This window comes from Asterias amurensis, chromosome 22 (genome assembly GCF_032118995.1).
Source record: "Asterias amurensis chromosome 22, ASM3211899v1".
Lineage (NCBI taxonomy): Eukaryota > Metazoa > Echinodermata > Asteroidea > Forcipulatida > Asteriidae > Asterias > Asterias amurensis.
Genome location: NC_092669.1, coordinates 1,730,091 through 1,751,334, shown reverse-complemented (window position 1 = coordinate 1,751,334; position 21,244 = coordinate 1,730,091). Strand labels below are relative to the sequence as shown.

Below are 21,244 nucleotides of genomic sequence, written 5' to 3'. Positions count from 1 at the left end.
TGCATAAAAATCTTACTTGATGAGCAACGGAGAGCTGCTTAGTATCACAAATTGTATTGTGAGAAACAACTCCCTCTGAAGTAACGTAGTTTTTGAGAAACAGGTAATTTCTCACTCATTTACTTCAGGCCTGAAGCCGTTTATTTTTTATATAGACATCTGGAAAGCACACACATTATGTTATGAAACAAGGGTGTTTTTCTTTCGTTGGTCTTTTACAACAAATTTAGTCCTTAGTTTCACAGATTTCTTAGTGTATGCATAACTTCTTTGACAAACGTGTGCACGAAGGTAGAATAATCCGATCCCTAATTAATAGGAACACACAATCTGAGAAACGTTACACGGATAACGCTTCTCAGATTCAAACTTCAGGAACACAGTATTATCAAAGCATTACACAAATGCCTGATACCTCACATCGACTCGCTGTAAAAATTGCAATGCTTTAGTTTCCGTGTTACAGAACCAAGAACCGTCAACCATTCATTGTTATTCAACAATCTGGGTTTCCCCTTTTGGCCCCAGAGCCGACTTGGCACAATACTATAGCCTGACTATGTTGTATTTATTATAATAATACCACCACAACCGATCACTCAATGCCAGGATTCTTTTGAGCTTTATTTGCAGTAAAAAGATTCTTTGAATAATGAAACCCACACTCACTATGACTTTGTATTTTCTTTGCGGAAGGTACCATGGTGAATGTTAGTCAGACTCATTTTTACGTGACATTATACTTCCTTATAATATTATTCAATGTAGAAATTCTGTTTTCGGTAAAAAATAACACCATGTAACAAATTGTGTAGGGATAAACCAAGTGAGAAGACTGGTCTTTGACAATATTATCAAAGAAAGGTGTCCATGTGCCGTTGAGTAGTGCCACCTTTTTATAGTCTTCATATCAAAAGTTGATAGAATTTGACAGTGCAACCGATATTTTAAAAAATACGCATAACTTTATGCTTCCTTCCATTTTTTAAAGTGGTCTGTGTGCAAAACGTCGTGCTGTTTTGTAATGGTTATTGTCAATGTCACCCTTCACATCTGTTGAAATAATTATTATTATTATGAGTGTGTCAAAGTTCGGTGCTGCGCACATTTATTTAACCTGCGTGTCAGGGAATTCCGGGTTCTACAGTACATGAACATTGCGCACTTGCCTCGCCCATGTTGTACATACATTGTCGACAGAAAAGCAAGTATAATGCTATGATGTTGTACATCAGAAAAAGACCTTTGAAACTCTAACAGACGACGGCATAATAAGCCCACCATTTTGGAAGGTATAAACTAATGTTCGCACGAAGGACCAGACATGGATCTACGGTGTATTACGATGGCCAAAATATGGTAAATAACAATATTTTTATGAACTAATACTTTAATTTTTAGAAGCTGGGCGTAGATTTCATAACCATAAGTAGTAATAGTTTGATGTAGACCCAGTAACTGGGGCGCTGTACTCCCTTTTTCGTTCATTTTCTGCCGTTACTATGCGCATTTTGCAAGAGTCACGAGTTGTGAGCACTATCTTTAATCATCGTGTCCATATGGCTTGTTTGTGGCTAGCCTATTGTTTTAGCGGATTGCCGAATAGTCTAGAGTTGGTGTTGTTTTTTGTTGCATACAAAACTGAAGGAAGTGAGAAAATAATTCAGATTTCAACCTTTGGGGGTAATTTTTCCGGCATAAAATTAGCAACCAATTGGATTTACGTCAAAATTAAAAAGCCTCAAATTTACATTTCTTAGGATTTGAAACTTTGCATGCATGGTAGAAATACTATATAAAAAGGTTTACGGTAACACCATGTCATGATTATCTCTTTAAATTGGGGTGGTTCTGAAAAGAACCGTTGGCTTCAACTCCGTTTTCAAACCAACGGTTCTTTTTAGAACCACCCCAAATCATTTAGAGATAGTCATTACATGGTGTTACCGCAAACCTTTCCATATTTTAACATTTCTTTGTCGTTTGATGATGGTAGAGCTGGGAAACCGTTGATACATATTATATTACCGTTTTGTTTTCCTTTTTTTTCTTTTTTTTCTTTCTTCTCTTGTATACGATGCATGGAAAAACAACAACCCTGCCCGCATATTTCCATTTCTGTTTTCAACTTAAAAAGACTATACGTTTGCCACGCACAAACCACAGAAAATAATGGTTTGCGTCAACAATTGCATTTAATAAAAATAATTAAAAGGTTAATAAATAAATGGGAAGAGTACATTTTGATGAATATTTAAATCCAAGCCTCTGTAATTATTTTTGTTTAGATAAATAATTTGATTGTACATTCCCTTATTTTTGTAATACAATTTTAGGCTTGGCGAAATGCTATTTAGTGCAGACACAGTGTGCAGGCCTACGTGACAGATTATGGATTTATTATGGAGTTGAACATAACAAAAAGCACGCATACATTATAATGGTAGGCAAATAAAACATGTTTAGCGTCCCCGCTAGACTTGATTCAAGTCCCATTCTCGTGTGAGAGGTATCTATGCATATCACTCCAACTTACTATCAAACAACGTAGCATACACAGTACAGTGCGCGCTCGCCGTCAAAATGTGGTCGCATGCCGGCCTCCTTTTAAGAGGTCTTTTTTTGTACGCAAAACAATAAATATACATTTGTATCGATCCCTGAACAAAATTTTGTTTTGAAAAACTGTGGTTTTTGTTAGAAAAAAAAACCACGCAAAATCATCTTGAAAAAAAGCCCGGCCGAATGGGCCGGTTTTCTTGAAAAAATATGTGACGGTGGACGGGGGCGGCCATTTAGAAAACAAGTTTAAGGATGTTTTTCGGGGCCAAATTGTCAAAAAAAAAGTGCTCGTATTTCGAACTATTTTTCAAAGTCTTGATAACATTAAACTTTTGTTTTTTTTACCGATTCTTCATGTCACAGCAAACAACAACACTTTGTCCATAGGAAAAAAACAAATAGACAAGATCGAGCGGCGAAAAAAAATAATGATAACCAAAGAGACATCTGTTTACTTCGAGTTCAGTTTGCAGGACATGAAAGTTTTATTTCGAGCATCGAAGAAAAACTCATTTATCCACGGCAAAAAGTGATCCGGTCCGCTAGGCCTCATTGTCTCCTTGTTTTGGAGACGCACGGTCTGGACTAATCATGATGCGTGTTTTTAAAGGTTCTATCAATTTGAAGGACCAATCACAACCGGCGTGTAGGTCGATAACGCTTCGGTAAGCATTGTTGCAGTTCACTCTCTGTCTCGGCAACGGATAGAGAGGGTCAAAATAATTGTTGATATTTGTTTCTGTGACAAAGCAATTTGCACCCAAGTACGACACTCCTATACTCCTCTGGGAGGATGTATACTCATTGGAAGATAGATTGGTAGTTCAAAAATCACGTGAAAATATATTACCTTATTTTAGTTTGCTTATTTTGGTTCCTCTCTTTAATAATTTCGAGTTGGCTATCGTGTTTCTTTGTTTTCCTTGTTGGCGTGATATGGCATGGGAAGGGGTCCAACACGGTTGGGTAGAATTCAAAGATACACGATATCGGTTTCAGTTTCCTCGTGTATGGGTTTTTTCATCTTGTAATTCACTGTCTTCCAAATCAGGCATTTTATTCTCTGTAATCACTGTGGGATGTTGCCAGTGGAAAAACACATTTTATATATGAGTCAATATTTTCCCGTAAAGATGATGACTTAAAATTGGGGGGGGGGGGGCATTAAACTGATATCGTTTTACACAACCACATGGCTTCGAAGTGAACAATTTTCCTCAAAATGATTTTACTATTGAAGGGTGCCGTAGGCTTCTAACCAAAAGTTGTTATTGCCATCCATTTTAAGAGTGGCTACCAACAAACGTATACCTCCCCTTCAGTAACCAACTAGTGATTTTGTGGGGGTCATCTATCAGTATTCTACCGGGCACAGTGTAACAAAAGGCGATTAAAAATGAGTTGTGCTGATTTTGTTTTAAAAGTAAGATTTGCGGTGATGACACCATGTAAACATTTATTTTGTGATAGTAGTGGCTCTGAGGAGAGCCGGTGTGGTGGCTTCATCTTTCCGCCGTGTTCAGTTTTCCGAATGACCAAATACGGTAAAATTACGTCATGCGACGCATGCGCACAGCAAGCGAAAGGAGTCAATTGTTTAACAGTGCCGTACTGAGTCCTGGAGAAACTGAACACGGCGGAAGACTGAAACCGCCACACCGGTTTATGCTTGACGTTTCGATCAATGAGCCTCTGACCGTCTTCTAATTTTGTTTCTTCCACATAGGCTGGTCTTTTCAGGGGTACTGTTTATCTTCTCCGTAATAAGCACACAGCATGGAACATCTACCGGATTATTGGTGCCCACGCGCGAGCCGGGCGTGGGCACGCGCGAGCCGGGCGTGGGTACGCGCGAGGCGGGCGTGACCACGCCCGAGCCGGTCGTGACCACGCCCGAGCCGGTCGTGACCACGCCCGAGCCGGTCGTGCCCACGACCAAAGCAGGTTGGTATAAGAAGTAGACCCGGAGATTTTAAAGGCGGTTGCTCCATGGTTGCATACATGCCAATAAAGCAAAGTCAGAAAAAGGGACAAAGTCAGAAATAGGGATTTGTGTCTGGGCACACCTAAAGTCTGTGAGTATGTGCACAAAGACTCAAATGGGCATGTAACAAAATATTTTGATGGACTCAGGCATTTGTAACATCCATAAAATAAAGATCACGGTTAAACGTTATTATGGAGGACATCTTCATTGGACCTTTGAGATTAGAAATTACCAGAGAGTAAATAATTGTTTAATTTGTCTTAGTTTTTTACGATAATTATTTTTTAATTGTTTTTATTTTTAGATGAGGAAACTAAACCGGAAGAATCTGCGAATTTGGTTCTGATTGTAGTTCTTTCGTGTTTAGGGGTGATCATAATCATTCTATGTCTGGCTATCGCGTATCTCAAGCTGACGAAGGGGAATCAGTCTCCCCTTTCTACCAGCAATGAAGAGACGACTCCCCTCAACCATGGCCAACCAATCAACAGCGGTAATAATAACTTTAACAAAAAGTTGTTAGAGCAATTTTATCCAGATTTTATTTATTTTATTTACTCATATTTTATTTAGAGTCACATTTGATCAAAATTCCCTTTGATATTATTTTAATCCGTCCCTTTTCTGTCTATCACACTTTAAATGTTTCCCCTTAAAATTCATGATATTTCTTTATAGGCTTGAGACAAAAAACATGACATTATCTTTTATCGAGGGGGCAGCTGCATACCTCAATGGCCTTGGTTTCTTTTTTTTTGGGGGGGGGGGGGTGGTGGTGGATTTTAGGCCAAAAGGCTGGGAGTCAGAAGCGAGGGGGCGGGCTTCATAGGGTGCCTTCGTTCAGCTTCCCTGGGTCGACCCCGGTGCGTTCAAATAGCTTTGGCGTCATTCCAGGGGCTCACCCGGGTCAGCCCTCAGTGCCCAGCTTGTGGAGTGGGTCACTTGGGGGTGACCCGAGGTACATGATGTTACCACGAGAGGGCGTGTGTGATCGTTCGATAAGCTCTTGTCAGGGGCTCATCGGGTGAGCACCGCGGGGTCGACCCAGGGAAGCTAATTGAACACACCCATAAACATCCATGTAAGCCACCATAGGAAGACAACTTTTTAGAAAATGGTTGAATTTTACTCCAGATCAACTCTGACTTGAGAGTTTTTCTAGCTCATGACAGGTCGCTAGTTTGATTCCCTCCAACAGAGAGTCATCAACCCAAGTTTTGACTAAATTCTGGGTCAACCTGACCCTTAAATGAGTCAGGTCCCCAGGGCCTGGGATCCTTAATCTGGGTCGATTTCTGACTTGGGAGTTTTTAGAGTTCGCTAGCTCATGACAGGTCGCTTGTTTGATTCCCTTAAACAGAGAGTCATAAACCCAAGTTTTGACTAAATTCTGGGTCAACCTGACCCTTAAATGAGTCAGGTCCCCAGGGCCTGGGATCCTTAATCCAGGTCAACTATGACTTTTTAGTTTTTAGAGTTTGCTCACTCATGACAGGTCGCTTGTTTGATTCCCTCCAACAGGGAGCTATAAAGATTACAAACGAAAGAACGTGATTCAAAAAGGAGGAAAGAAGAAATCGCGGTCGGAAGACAACTTCTCCTGCTTAAGATTGATGACGGTTGCAGGTAACGGTGATTTGGTGATGCTAGACGGTGAAGGAATTCGAGTCATGTCAAAAGAATATACCGGGAAATCCACAAAAGAAAAGTGGCAAGAAGTATTGAATGAATATGTTGCCATGGCAACCTCGAAAAGAAAAGCTGAGGAAGTTCTCGTGGCAACAAAGAGCGGCAAGATTTCATGGCGTGACAACATCAGTGGGAATGAGGTTGAGATCCAAGGTTGCAGCAGTCAAACCCCTGGAGAGATAAGCGATATGGATGTGGATGATATGGGAACCACTTATGTTGCCGACATAGTTAAGAATGTGATTTATTCTTATAGCGTGGATGGGTCGTTCAAGTCAGCGTTTGCAGTTAAAGACTCACCGAAATGTATCAGCGCTTGCGATGATGGCATTTTATATGTTTTATCCGGGACTAGGATTAAGAGGGGCGAGGTGTATGACATCGAAGGGGGCACCATCAAGAGGTACACCAACGGCACACGGGGTGACTATGACATAAAATGTCCAACAGATGATAATATTGTGACGACTGGTTTGTACTCCAGCAAAACGTCCGTGTATGTTTTAGCCAAAAGTGCGGGGTCTGATAAAGCTGAAGCAAGCGCCATACTTCAGTTTTCAGCGTCGGATGGTCACCTCCAACGCCGTATCATCGATGAATGGCCAGGAATTCTAGGCATAGTTTTCATCAGGGGTGATGATGAACTGGCCTTCTTTGATTCCAAAGAAGTACAAGTTTATGAAAAGCAGAAATCGAAGAAGTGGTGGAGATAAATGAGTCTGCAGAATGAAGAATTAATGTTAATGAAGTGATCTGCTCTAGGGCAGACCTGCACCTTGAACATCCAGCAGGGTGGATACGTGCGCATTACAAGTCTTATTATTATTATTTTTATTGTTATTATTAGACCTGTTTGCTTGGTTTTTGAAAGGGCACGGGCACCAAGGCATGTTCTCCTTGGTAAAGGGCACCCTATAGAGCAAATTGAAAACTTCTACTGGAGCATTTCAAGGGCACCAAGGCAATGACCAGTGGGCATGGAGGCAATAGCCTTCGTTGCCTCTGTGTGAAGTACCGGGCCTGTGAGGGGGCATTCACAAAATTTGATAAAATGCACTGATATCTCAAATGTCCAAGATAAATTTCCTGTAACTACAAGGTTGTGGGTTCGAATCCTAGCCAGCTAACTGCTGATTTCACAATAGCTATAATAAGTATTGTCATCTTGTTTCTGAATCACAAATTTTTTTTGGCCAGTTTATAATCACAGATGTTAAAAATCGATGTTTGTATGATAGAGATTGCCTTTTGCCAGCTAAGTGGTTATATCCCCTTGTGTGAGTTTGCAATGTTTCCTTTCGCTCTCATAAAATCATGCAAGCCTTGAGTTAAATAATCAATGAGAAATTACTCAGAGAGTCTGCTGCCACCTTGTGTTCCGAGGTTGCCAGTGACATCAACTCTCATAATTTAGCTCGACATACAATGACAAACAAATAGATGAATATAGAGATCAGAGAAATTTACACATTTTAAATAGAAAATATATTGGAATTTTAATTGTTTTTTTGTTTAGTTTTTAGGCGCCTCAGAATAAGTTTAGTCTTAGATAGATAGCTTTACAAATTTAAATTGTTGTTATTTTTAATAACTAGCAATTATTAATAATATTTGCACACTCGAGTAAAGCTTTACAATAACCAGTGTTTCACAATCTAAAAAATTAATAATGCAGGTATGAATACTTCGTTTTTGAAAGGGCAAGGGCACCAATACAAGGCATTTTTTCCTTGGTAAAGGGCACCCTACGAGGAAATTGTAAGTTGCTGCTTGAGCATTTCAAGGGCACTAAGGCGATGACCAGGGGGCATTGAGGCAATTGCCTTTGCTGCCTCTGTGAACTATCAGGCCTGATATGGCAAGACCTGAAACTTCTCAGCTTTTACTATAATGCATTAAAACAATAATAAGGTCAAACATTGACCCTAGGAGGTCAAACATTGACCCTATGAACCAATTTCAGATTTGTTACAATATAGAGCATTTTTTTCTCATAAAAAAAAATATATTTCTAAGAATAGGAATGATGTTAAAGGAACACAATGCCTTGGATCGGTCGAGTTGGTCTTTGAAAAGCGTTCTGTAACCGTTTGTTATAAAATGCATTTGGGTAGATACAATGATCCACACAAACATGCCTCGAAATGCACGGTTTTCCTTTTACCTATAGTCGACTAACACGGTCGGCCATTGGGAGTCAAATATTTAGGGTTTTGCCGAGAGTCTATAACATCAGAGATGAAATTAACTGTCATGTACATATTTGATTGATTGTATCATTGTTCTCATTTGATTCTTTGTAACATTTTGCAAGTTTGGCCGAAGCACTCTGAATTTGAAACGAGGTTCTCTTAATGGTTCTTACTTCATATTTTTCATTTGGTTTTGGGAAAAAACTTCTGTGAAATCTAGGAAGAAAAAAAAGGATTTTGAAAGTAAAAATTTCGTCTTTATTATTTTAAGCAAGTTTTAAATGTACACATGAATATTTTGTAATATAAGGAGACATGTAAAGAATAGCATAACGAGGTCAATGAACAGAATTAGAATTAGAAAAAAAAAAAAACTCTGGTGTGATTCTTTTGAGCTTTATTTGCAGTAAAAAAGTTCTTTGAATAATGAAAACCACACTCACTATAACTTTGTTTTTTCTTTGCGGAAAAGGGGACCATGGTGTATTTTTAGTCAGACTTATTTTTACGTGACATGCATACTTTCTTATAATATTCAATGTAGAAATAAGGTTTGCGGTAAAAAATAAAACCATGTAGCGATAATCTCTAAATGAGTTTGGTTGGTTCAATTGTGTTCAACGTTTAAGTGTCCTGTAGCGTCCAAAAATGTTATCGCGTCTCAAAAAGTAGTTTTTCCTTTATTTTATCCATACGACATACGACGCCATAGTTTGGTGAAGAACCAAGTGCGCACGCGCAAACTCACACGCAGCAGGTCGCCCATTATTGTTTGTGTAAGTTATGTGGGTGATCACGAGGTGTTGTTTAAACGACCGCGGTACCACTAGACTTGATGACAAGTCGTTAGGCGCTGCCTATTTGTCTGCCTTTCATGCAACAGTCACAGTGCGATGTTACACATGCAACACTCGTAAGTAGCGCGAGGCAGCTAATTGCGACTGACTCACACACATACTGGGATCGAGGGTGTGTGTTTCGTCCCCGCAGCTACACCGCGCTGTAACTACACACCGCGCTTAACAATTACCGTCTTGACTTCAAGACTACGGTACCACCGCAGGTTCGACTTTTGAAGTGCCTTCGTTCGAGCTCCTTTTCTTCCTTCCTCTACGGATAAACCAAGTGAGAAGACTGGTCTTTGACAGTTACCAAAGGTGTCCATGTGCCTTTGAGATGTGCCCCCTGTGTAGTCTTCATATCAAAAGTTGATAAAAGCAATCAGTATGCTTTCTTCCATTTGTGTGTTCTGTGTGCAAAACGTCGGGTGCTCTTTTGTAAACATGGTGATTGTAATAAATATAACATTGTTTAAATATTACTATGAGTGTTAAATGTCAAAGTTCGGTGCTGCGCACATAAATAATCCTACGTGTCGGTGGAAATGTGAACATTGCACTTGCCACGCCAATGTACAGAGTACTATTACATGTAGTAAGTACACTGTACATGTAAGTGTACATGTATGTACCAATTGTCGACAGAAAAGCAGGTACCATGTTATTTTGTTGCACATCAGAAAAAGACGTTTGAATCTCTAACCAACGACGGCATAAAGCCCACCAATTCTGGAAGGTAATGTTCGTTAGTAGGACCCGACACTGGATCTACGGTGTATTACGATGGCCAAAATGGGTCACACAACACGGTAAATAAAAATATTGTTATGAACTAATACTTTAATTTTTAGAAGCTGGGCGTAGATTTCGTAACCATAATTAGTAATAGTTTGATGTAGACCCAGTAACTGGGGCGCTGTACTCATGTGACAAGGGTGTTTTTTCTTTCAATATTATCTCGCAACTTCGACGACCAATTGAGCTCAAATTTTTACAGGTTTGTTATTTTATGCATATGTTGAGATACACCAAGTGAGAAGACTGGTCTTCGACAATTACCAATAGTGTCCACTGTCTTTAAGAGGTCTCTTTTTTTTACTTTTAAGTGGCAAAAACTAAACAGGCAGACCCTTCGAAGTTGGTTTAAAAAATTATAGAAATGATGATTTGGGTTGTTGTATTCCCTGTGTGTCTAGTGTGGATACTGCCCAAAGCAATTCTATCATGTGTGTATTGGGTATGTTTCAAGCGGACTACATCTCCACGTCTTCCTCATACCAGCCCTAAAGAGACGACTCCCATCGATGGCCAAGGTCCAATCAACAGCGGTAATTTACTTCAAAAGATTGTATTTGTTTTATTTACATTTTATTGGACATTGGACATTCACATAGGTTTGTACAGTGAATGTCTATGTACATCGATATTGGACATTTGACATTCTAATAGGTTTGTAGAGTGAATGTCTACCTTGCACATCGATTATTGGACATTGGACGTTCTAATAGGTTTGTACAGTGAATGTATACCTTGCACATCGATATTGGACACTGGACATTCACATAGGTTTGTACAGTGAATGTCTACCTTGCACATCGGTTATTGGACATTTGACATTCACATAGGTTTGTACAGTGAATGTCTACTTTGCTATTTCAATATTGGACATTTGACATTCACATAGGCTTGTACAGTGAGTGTCTATTTTTGCTATTTTGATCGAGGTCGTTTTGTCATTCACATAGGTTTGTACAGCCATCATTTATCGAGTGGCAGCTAGGCTATGTACATCAATGGCCTGGGTTATACACATAGATCTTTTTGGGAGGGTTTGTGTATTTTAGGCCGAAAGGTTGTGAGTTGGAAGCTAGGGGGCAGGCTTCCTGCAGGCCATCATGGGAAGCAAACTTATTTAGAAAATTTAAGAATTTGAATCCAGGTCAAATCTGACTTTGGAGTTTTTACACGTTTTGACTAGTTTCTAGGTCCGCAGGGCCTGGAATGACTTTATGGCCTGGGATCTTTAATCCGGGTCAATTATAACTTGGGAGTTTTTAGAGTTCGCTCGCTCATGACAGGTCGCTTGTCTGATTCCCTCCAAAAGAGAGTCATAAACCAACGTTTTGATTAATTTCGTGGTCAACCTGACCCTTAAATGAGTCAGGTCTCCAGGGCCTGGGATTCTTAATCTGGGTCAATTTCTGACTTCGGAGATTTTAGAGTTCGCTCGCACATGACAGGTCGCTTGTTTGATTCCCTTCAACAGAGGGTCATAAACTCATGTTTTGACTAAATTCTTGGTCAACATGACTTATATGAGTCAGGTCTACAGGGCCTGGGATCCTTAATCCAGGTCAATTATGACTTTTTAGTTTTAGAGTTTGCTCGCTCATGACAGGTCGCTTGTTTGATTCCCTCCAACAGGGAGCTGTAAAGATTACAAACGAAAGTATGTGATTCAGAAAGGAGGAAAGAAGAAGACATCGCGGTCGGAAGACAACTTCTCCTGCTTAAGATTGATGACGGTTGCAGGTAATGGTGATTTGGTGATGCTAGACGGTGAAGGAATTCGAGTCATGTCAAAAGAATATACCGAGAAATCTACAAATGAAAAGTGGCACCATGTATTGAGTACATATGTTGCCATGGCAGCATCGAAAAGACAAACTGGGGAAGTTCTCGTGGCAGAAAAGAGCGGCAAGATTTCATGGCGTGACAACAGCAGTTGGAATGAGGTTGAGATCCAAGGTTGCAGCAGTCAACCCCCTGGAGAGATAAGCGATATGGATGTGGATGACGAGGGAGTCATATACGTTGCTGGCATAGTTAAGAATGTGATTTATTCTTATAGCGTGGATGGGTCGTTCAAGTCAGCGTTTGCAGTTAAAGACTCACCGAAATGTATCAGCGCTTGCGAGGGTGGCATTTTATATGTTTTATCCGGGACTAGGATTAAGAGGGACGAGGGGTATGACATCGAAGGGGGCACCATCGAGAGGTACACCAACGGCACACGGGGTGACTATGACATAAAATGTCCAACAGATGATAATATTGTGACGACTGGTTTGTACTCGAGCAAAACGTCCGTGTATGTTTTAACCAAAAGTGCGGGGTCTGATAAAGCTGAAGCAAGCGCCATACTTCAGTTTTCAGCGTTGGATGGTCACCTCCAACGCCGTATCATCGATGACTGGCCAGGAATTCTAGGCATAGTTTTCATCAGGGGTGATGATGAACTGGCCTTCTTTGATTCCAAAGAAGTAAAAGTTTATGAAACACAGAAATCGAAGAAGTGGGGGAAAGATAAATGAGTCTGCAGAATGAAGAATTAATATTAATGAAGTGATCTGCTCTAGGGCAGACCCTGTACCTTGACCACCCAGCAGGGTGGATACGTGCGCATTACAAGTCTTATTATTATTATTATTATTATTATTATTATTATTATTATTATTATTATTATTATTATTATTATTATTATTATTATTATTATTATTATTATTATTATTATTATTATTATTATTATTATTATTATTATTATTATTATTATTATTATTATTATTATTATTATTATTATTATTATTATTATTATTATTATTATTATTATTATTATTATTATTATTAGACCTGTTTGCTTGGTTTTTGAAAGGGCAGGGGCACCAAGGCATTTTCTCTTCTACTAGAGCATTTCAAGGGCACCAAGGCAATAACCAGTGGGCATGGAGGCAAAAGCCTTCGTTGCCTCTGTGTGAAGTACCGGGCCTGTGAGGGGGTATTCACAAAATTTTATAAAATGCACTGATATTTCAAATGTCCAAGATAAATTTCCTGTAACTACAAGGTTGTGGGTTCGAATCCTAGCCAGCTAACTGCTGATTTCACAATAGCTATAATAAGTATTGTCATCTTGTTTCTGAATCACAATTTTTTTTTGGCCAGTTTATAATCACAGATGTTAAAAATCGATGTTTGTATGATAGAGATTGCCTTTTGCCAGATGAGTGGTTATATCCCCTTGTGTGAGTTTGCAATGTTTCCTTTCGCTCTCATAAAATCATGCAAGCCTTGAGTTACATAATCAATGAGAAATTACCCAGAGAGTCTGCTGCCACCTTGTGTTCCGAGGTTGCCAGTGACATCAACTCTCATAATTTAGCTCGACATACAATGACAAACAAATAGATGAATATAGAGATCAGAGAAATTTACACGTTTTAAATAGAAAATATATTGGAATTTTAATTGTTTTTTGTTTAGTTTTTAGGCGCCTCAGAATAAGTTTAGTCTTAGATAGATAGCTTTACAAATTTAAATTGTTATTATTATTAATAACTAGCAATTATTAATAATATTTGCACACTCGAGTAAAGCTTTACAATAACCAGTGTTTCACAATCTAAAAAATTAATAATGCAGGTATGAATACTTCGTTTTTGAAAGGGCAAGGGCACCAATACAAGGCATTTTCTCCTTGAAAGGGCACCCTACGAGGAAATTGTAAGTTGCTGCTTGAGCATTTCAAGGGCACTAAGGCGATGACCAGGGGGCATTGAGGCAATTGCCTTTGCTGCCTCTGTGAACTATCAGGCCTGATGAGGCAAGACCTGAAACTTCTCAGCTTTTACTATAATGCATTAAAACAATAATAAGGTCAAACATTGACCCTAGGAGGTCAAACATTGACCATAAACAAAATATATTTCTAAGAATAGGAATGATGTTAAAGGAACACGTTGCCTTGAATCGGTCGAGTTGGTCTTTAAAAAGCGTTCTGTAACCGTTTGTTATAAAATGCATTTGGGTAGATACAATGATTCACACAAACATGCATCGAAATGCACGGTTTTCCTTTTACCTATAGTCGACTAACACGGTCGGCCATTGGGAGTCAAATATTTAGGGTTTTGCCGAGAGTCTATAACATCAGAGATGAAATTAACTGTCATGTACATATTTGATTGATTGTATCATTGTTCTCATTTGATTCTTTGAAACATTTTGCAAGTTTGGCCGAAGCACTCTGAATTATAAACAAGGTCCTTCCAATGGTTCTTACTTCATGTTTTTCATTTGGTTTTGGGAAAAAACTCCTGTGAAATCTAGGAAGAAAAAAAAGATTTTGAAAGTAAAAATTTCGTCTTTATTATTTTAAGCAAGTTTTAAATGTACACATGAATATTTTGTAATATAAGGAGAAATGTAAAGAATAGCACAACGAGGTCAATGAACAGAATTAGAATTAGAAAAAAAGAACTCTGGAATGATTCTTTTGAGCTTTACTTGCAGTAAAAAAGTTCTTTGTAACGAAAACCACACTCACTATGACTCTGTATTTTCTTTGCGGAAAAGGGGACCATGGTGTATTTTTAGTCAGACTTATTTTTACGTGACATGCATACTTTCTTATGTAGAAATAAGGTTTGCGGTAAAAAATAAAACCATGCAGCGATAATCTCTAAATGAGTTTGGTTGGTTCAATTGTGTTCAACGTTTAAGTGTCCTGTAGCGTCCAAAAATGTTATCGCGTCTCAAAAAGTAGTTTTTCCTTTATTATATCCATACGACATACGACGCCATAGTTTGGTGAAAAACCAAGTGCGCACGCGCAAACTCACACACAGCAGGTCGCCCATTGTTTGTGTAAGGTATGTGGGTGATCACGAGGTGTCGTTTAAACGACCGCGGTACCACTAGACTTGATGACAAGTCGTTAGGCGCTGCCTATTTGTCTGCCTTTCATGCAACAGTCACAGTGCGATGTTACACATGCAACACTCGTAAGTAGCGCGAGGCAGCTAATTGCGACTGACTCACACACACATACTGGGATCGAGGGTGTGTGTTTCGTCCCCGCAGCTACACCGCGCTGTAACTACACACCGCGCTTAACAATTACCGTCTTGACTTCAAGACTACGGTACCACCGCAGGTTCGACTTTTGAAGTGCCTTCGTTCGAGCTCCTTTTCTTCCTTCCTCTACGGATAAACCAAGTGAGAAGACTGGTCTTTGACAGTTACCAAAGGTGTCCATGTGCCTTTTGAGATGTGCCCCCTGTGTAGTCTTCATATCAAAAGTTGATAAAAGCAATCAGTATGCTTTCTTCCATTTTTGTGTTCTGTGTGCAAAACGTCGGGTGCTCTTTTGTAAAAATGGTGATTGTAATGTAACATTGTTGAAATATTATTATGAGTGTTAAATGTCAAAGTTCGGTGCTGCGCACATAAATAATCCTACGTGTCGGGGAATTCCGGGTTCTATATGTGAACATTGTACTTGCCACGCCAATGTACAAAGTACTATTACATGTAGTAAGTACACTGTACATGTAAATGTACATGTATGTACCAATTGTCGACAGAAAAGCAGGTACCATGTTATTTTGTTGCACATCAGAAAAAGACGTTTGAATCTCTAACAGACGACGGCATAAAGCCCACCAATTCTGGAAGGTAATGTTCCGACACTTGATCTACGGTGTACTACGATGGCTAAAATGGGTCAGACAACACGGTAAATAAAATATTTTTATAAACTAATACTTTAATTTTTAGAAGCTGGGCGTAGATTTCATAACCATAATTATTAATAGTTTGATGTAGACCCAGTAACTGGGGCGCTGTACTCATGTGACAAGGGTGTTTTTTCTTTCAATATTATCTCGCAACTTCGACGACCAATTGAGCTCAAATTTTTACAGGTTTGTTATTTTATGCATATGTTGAGATACACCAAGTGAGAAGACTGGTCTTCGACAATTACCAATAGTGTCCACTGTCTTTAAGAGGTCTCTTTTTTTTACTTTTAAGTGGCAGAAACTAAACAGGCAGACCCTTCGAAGTTGGTTTAAAAAATTATAGAAATGATGATTTGGGTTGTTGTATTCCCTGTGTGTCTAGTGTGGATACTGCCCAAAGCAATTCTATCATGTGTGTATTGGGTATGTTTCAAGCGGACTACATCTCCACATCTGCCTCATACCAGCCCTAAAGAGACGACTCCCATCGATGGCCAAGGTCCAATCAACAGCGGTAATTTACTTCAAAAGATTGTATTTGTTTTATTTACATTTTATTGGACATTGGACATTCACATAGGTTTGTACAGTGAATGTCTATGTACATCGATATTGGACATTTGACATTCTAATAGGTTTGTAGAGTGAATGTCTACCTTGCACATCGATTATTGGACATTGGACGTTCTAATAGGTTTGTACAGTGAATGTATACCTTACACATCGATATTGGACACTGGACATTCACATAGGTTTGTACAGTGAATGTCTACCTTGCACATCGGTTATTGGACATTTGACATTCACATAGGTTTGTACAGTGAATGTCTACTTTGCTATTTCATTGGACATTTGACATTCACATAGGCTTGTACAGTGAGTGTCTACTTTTGCTATTTTGATCGAGGTCGTTTTGTCATTCACATAGGTTTGTACAGCCATCATTTATCGAGTGGCAGCTAGGCTATGTACATCAATGGCCTGGGTTATACACATAGATCTTTTTGGGAGGGTTTGTGTATTTTAGGCCGAAAGGTTGTGAGTTGGAAGCTAGGGGGCAGGCTTCCTGCAGGCCATCATGGGAAGCAAACCTTTTTAGAAAATTTATGAATTTGAATCCAGGTCAAATCTGACTTTGGAGTTTTTACACGTTTTGACTAGTTTCTAGGTCCGCAGGGCCTGGAATGACTTTATGGCCTGGGATCTTTAATCCGGGTCAATTATAACTTGGGAGTTTTTAGAGTTCGCTCGCTCATGACAGGTCGCTTGTTTGATTCCCTCCAAAAGAGAGTCATAAACCAACGTTTTGATTAATTTCGTGGTCAACCTGACCCTTAAATGAGTCAGGTCTCCAGGGCCTGGGATTCTTAATCTGGGTCAATTTCTGACTTCGGAGATTTTAGAGTTCGCTCGCACATGACAGGTCGCTTGTTTGATTCCCTTCAACAGAGGGTCATAAACTCATGTTTTGACTAAATTCTTGGTCAACATGACTTATATGAGTCAGGTCTACAGGGCCTGGGATCCTTAATCCAGGTCAATTATGACTTTTTAGTTTTAGAGTTTGCTCGCTCATGACAGGTCGCTTGTTTGATTCCCTCCAACAGGGAGCTGTAAAGATTACAAACGAAAGTATGTGATTCAGAAAGGAGGAAAGAAGAAGACATCGCGGTCGGAAGACAACTTCTCCTGCTTAAGATTGATGACGGTTGCAGGTAATGGTGATTTGGTGATGCTAGACGGTGAAGGAATTCGAGTCATGTCAAAAGAATATACCGAGAAATCTACAAATGAAAAGTGGCACCATGTATTGAGTACATATGTTGCCATGGCAGCATCGAAAAGACAAACTGGGGAAGTTCTCGTGGCAGAAAAGAGCGGCAAGATTTCATGGCGTGACAACAGCAGTTGGAATGAGGTTGAGATCCAAGGTTGCAGCAGTCAACCCCCTGGAGAGATAAGCGATATGGATGTGGATGATGAGGGAGTCATATACGTTGCTGGCATAGTTAAGAATGTGATTTATTCTTATAGCGTGGATGGGTCGTTCAAGTCAGCGTTTGCAGTTAAAGACTCACCGAAATGTATCAGCGCTTGCGAGGGTGGCATTTTATATGTTTTATCCGGGACTAGGATTAAGAGGGGCGAGGGGTATGACATCGAAGGGGGCACCATCAAGAGGTACACCAACGGCACACTGGGTGACTATGACATAAAATGTCCAACAGATGATAATATTGTGACGACTGGTTTGTACTCGAGCAAAACGTCCGTGTATGTTTTAACCAAAAGTGCGGGGTCTGATAAAGCTGAAGCAAGCGCCATACTTCAGTTTTCAGCGTTGGATGGTCACCTCCAACGCCGTATCATCGATGACTGGCCAGGAATTCTAGGCATAGTTTTCATCAGGGGTGATGATGAACTGGCCTTCTTTGATTCCAAACAAGTAAAAGTTTATGAAACATAGAAATCGAAGAAGAGGGGGAAGATAAATGAGTCTGCAGAATGAAGAATTAATATTAATGAAGTGATCTGCTCCAGGGCAGACCTTGTACCTTGACCACCCAGCAGGGTGGATACGTGCGCATTACAAGTCTGATTATTATTATTATTATTATTATTATTAGACCTGTTTGCTTGTTTTTTGGAAGGGCAAGGGCACCAAGGCATTTTCTCTTCTACTGGAGCATTTCAAGGGCACCAAAGCAATAACCAGTGGGCATGGAGGCAATCGCCCTCGTTGCCTCTGTGTGAAGTACCGGGCCTGTGAGGGGGCATTCACAAAATTTGATAAAACGCACTGATATCTCAAATGTCCAAGATAAATTTTCTGTAACTACAAGGTTGTGGGTTCGAATCCTAGCCAGCTAACTGCTGATTTCACAATAGCTATAATAAGTATTGTCATCTTGTTTCTGAATCACAAATTTTTTTTGGCCAGTTTATAATCACAGATGTTAAAAATCGATGTTTGTATGATAGAGATTGCCTTTTGCCAGCTGAGTGGTTATATCCCCTTGTGTGAGTTTGCAATGTTTCCTTTCGCTCTCATAAAATCATGCAAGCCTTGAGTTACATAATCAATGAGAAATTACCCAGAGAGTCTGCTGCCACCTTGTGTTCCGAGGTTGCCAGTGACATCAACTCTCATAATTTAGCTCGACATACAATGACAAACAAATAGATGAATATAGAGATCAGAGAAATTTACACATTTTAAATAGAAAATATATTGGAATTTTAATTGTTTTTTTGTTTAGTTTTTAGGCGCCTCAGAATAAGTTTAGTCTTAGATAGATAGCTTTACAAATTTAAATTGTTATTATTATTAATAACTAGCAATTATTAATAATATTTGCACACTCGAGTAAAGCTTTACAATAACCAGTGTTTCACAATCTAAAAGAATAATAATGCAGGTATGAATACTTCGTTTTTGAAAGGGCAAGGGAACCAATACAAGGCATTTTCTCCTTGAAAGGGCACCCTACGAGGAAATTGTAAGTTGCTGCTTGAGCATTTCAAGGGCACTAAGGCGATGACCAGGGGGCATTGAGGCAATTGCCTTTGCTGCCTCTGTGAACTATCAGGCCTGATATGGCAAGACCTGAAACTTCTCAGCTTTTACTATAATGCATTAAAACAATAATAAGGTCAAACATTGACCCTAGGAGGTCAAACATTGACCCTATGAACCAATTTCAGATTTGTTACAATATAGAGCATTTTTTTCTCATAAAACAAAATATATATTTCTAAGAATAGGAATGATGTTAAAGGAACACGTTGCCGTGGATCGGTCGAGTTGGTCTTTAAAAAACGTTCTGTAACCGTTTGTTATAAAATGCATTTGGGCAGAAACAATGATTCACACAAACATGCCTCGAAATGCACGGTTTTCCTTTTACCTATAGTCGACTAACACGGTCGGCCATTGGGAGTCAAATATTTAGGGTTTTGCCGAGAGTCTATAACATCAGAGATGAAATTAACTGTCATGTACATATTTGATTGATTGTATCATTGTTCTCATTTGATTCTTTGAAACATTTTGCAAGTTTGGCCGAAGCACTCTGAATTATAAACAAGGTCCTTCCAATGGTTCTTACTTCATGTTTTTCATTTGGTTTTGGGAAAAAACTCCTGTGAAATCTAGGAAGAAAAAAAATAGGATTTTGAAAGTAAAAATTTCGTCTTTATTATTTTAAGCAAGTTTTAAATGTACACATGAATATATTGTAATATAAGGAGAAATGTAAAGAATAGCACAACGAGGTCAATGAACAGAATTAGAATTAGAAAACAAGAACTCTGGTGTGATTCTTTTTAGCTTTATTTGCAGTAAAAAAGTTCTTTGAATAATGAAAACCACACTCACTATGACTCTGTATTTTCTTTGCGGAAAAAGGGACCATGGTATATTTTTAGTCAGACTTATTTTTACGTGACATGCATACTTTCTTATAATATTCAATGTAGAAATAAGGTTTGCGGTAAAAAATAAAACCATGCAGCGATAATCTCTAAATGAGTTTGGTTGGTTCAATTGTGTTCAACGTTTAAGTGTCCGGTAGCGTCCAAAAATGTTATCGCGTCTCAAAAAGTAGTTTTTCCTTTATTATATCCATACGACATACGACGCCATAGTTTGGTGAAGAACCAAGTGCGCACGCGCAAACTCACACACAGCAGGTCGCCCATTGTTTGTGTAAGGTATGTGGGTGATCACGAGGTGTCGTTTAAACGACCGCGGTACCACTAGACTTGATGACAAGTCGTTAGGCGCTGCCTATTTGTCTGCCTTTCATGCAACAGTCACAGTGCGATGTTACACATGCAACAGTCGTAAGTAGCGCGAGGCAGCTAATTGCGACTGACTCACACACACATACTGGGATCGAGGGTGTGTGTTTCGTCCCCGCAGCTACACCGCGCTGTAACTACACACCGCGCTTAACAATTACCGTCTTGACTTCAAGACTACGGTACCACCGCAGGTTCGACTTTTGAAGTGCCTTCGTTCGAGCTCCTTTTCTTCCTTCCTCTACGGATAAACCAAGTGAGAAGACTGGTCTTTGACAATTACCAAAGGTGTCCAGTGTGCCTTTGAGATGTTCCCCCTTTTTTAGTCTTCATATCAAAAGTTGATAAAAGCAATCAGTATGCTTTCTTCCATTTTTGTGTTCTGTGTGCAAAACGTCGGGTGCTCTTTTGTAAACATGGTGATTGTAATGTAACATTGTTGAAATATTATTATGAGTGTTAAATGTCAAAGTTCGGTGCTGCGCCTTGAACACCCAGCAGGGTGGATATGTGCGCATTACAAGTCTTATTATTATTATTATTATTATTATTATTATTATTATAAATAATCCTACGTGTCGGGGGAAATGTGAACATTGCACTTGCCACGCCAATGTACAGAGTACTATTACATGTAGTAAGTACACTGTACAT

General features: G+C 39.3%; 3 protein-coding genes across 5 annotated transcripts in view; all 3 read left to right on the top strand.

Annotated features, from left to right (window-relative positions):
* The first annotated feature begins 55 nt into the window (after nt 1-55).
* LOC139953736 (uncharacterized) overlaps nt 56-21,244 on the top strand; it is a 32,562-nt gene continuing 11,373 nt past the window's right edge. The window contains exons 1-4 of one of the 2 annotated variants that reach the window (XM_071953272.1): nt 56-1,359; nt 4,289-4,506; nt 4,854-5,042; nt 6,071-6,962. In XM_071953272.1, coding sequence (XP_071809373.1) covers nt 1,325-1,359; nt 4,289-4,506; nt 4,854-5,042; nt 6,071-6,951 — 1,323 coding nt within the window. In that variant the 5' untranslated portion in view covers nt 56-1,324 and the 3' untranslated portion in view covers nt 6,952-6,962. Of the gene's footprint in view, nt 1,360-4,288; nt 4,507-4,853; nt 5,043-6,070; nt 9,011-21,244 lie in introns of those variants that run through there. The other variant, XM_071953271.1, reaches the window with a different exon arrangement.
* On the top strand, nt 9,207-12,746 carry LOC139953741 (uncharacterized). 2 transcript variants are annotated; one of them, XM_071953276.1, is made up of 3 exons: nt 9,207-10,078; nt 10,466-10,597; nt 11,694-12,744. In XM_071953276.1, exons 1-3 carry the CDS (start codon nt 10,009-10,011, stop codon nt 12,581-12,583), a joined length of 1,092 nt encoding a protein of 363 aa, XP_071809377.1. In that variant the 5' UTR covers nt 9,207-10,008; the 3' UTR covers nt 12,584-12,744. The 2 variants fall into 2 exon arrangements, with proteins under 2 accessions (XP_071809377.1, XP_071809378.1); XM_071953277.1 differs by lacking the exon at nt 10,466-10,597 and having other exon boundaries at nt 11,694-12,746.
* On the top strand, nt 15,026-20,925 carry LOC139953742 (uncharacterized). The gene is made up of 3 exons (XM_071953278.1): nt 15,026-15,783; nt 16,170-16,301; nt 17,395-20,925. Exons 1-3 carry the CDS (start codon nt 15,726-15,728, stop codon nt 18,252-18,254), a joined length of 1,050 nt encoding a protein of 349 aa, XP_071809379.1. The 5' UTR covers nt 15,026-15,725; the 3' UTR covers nt 18,255-20,925.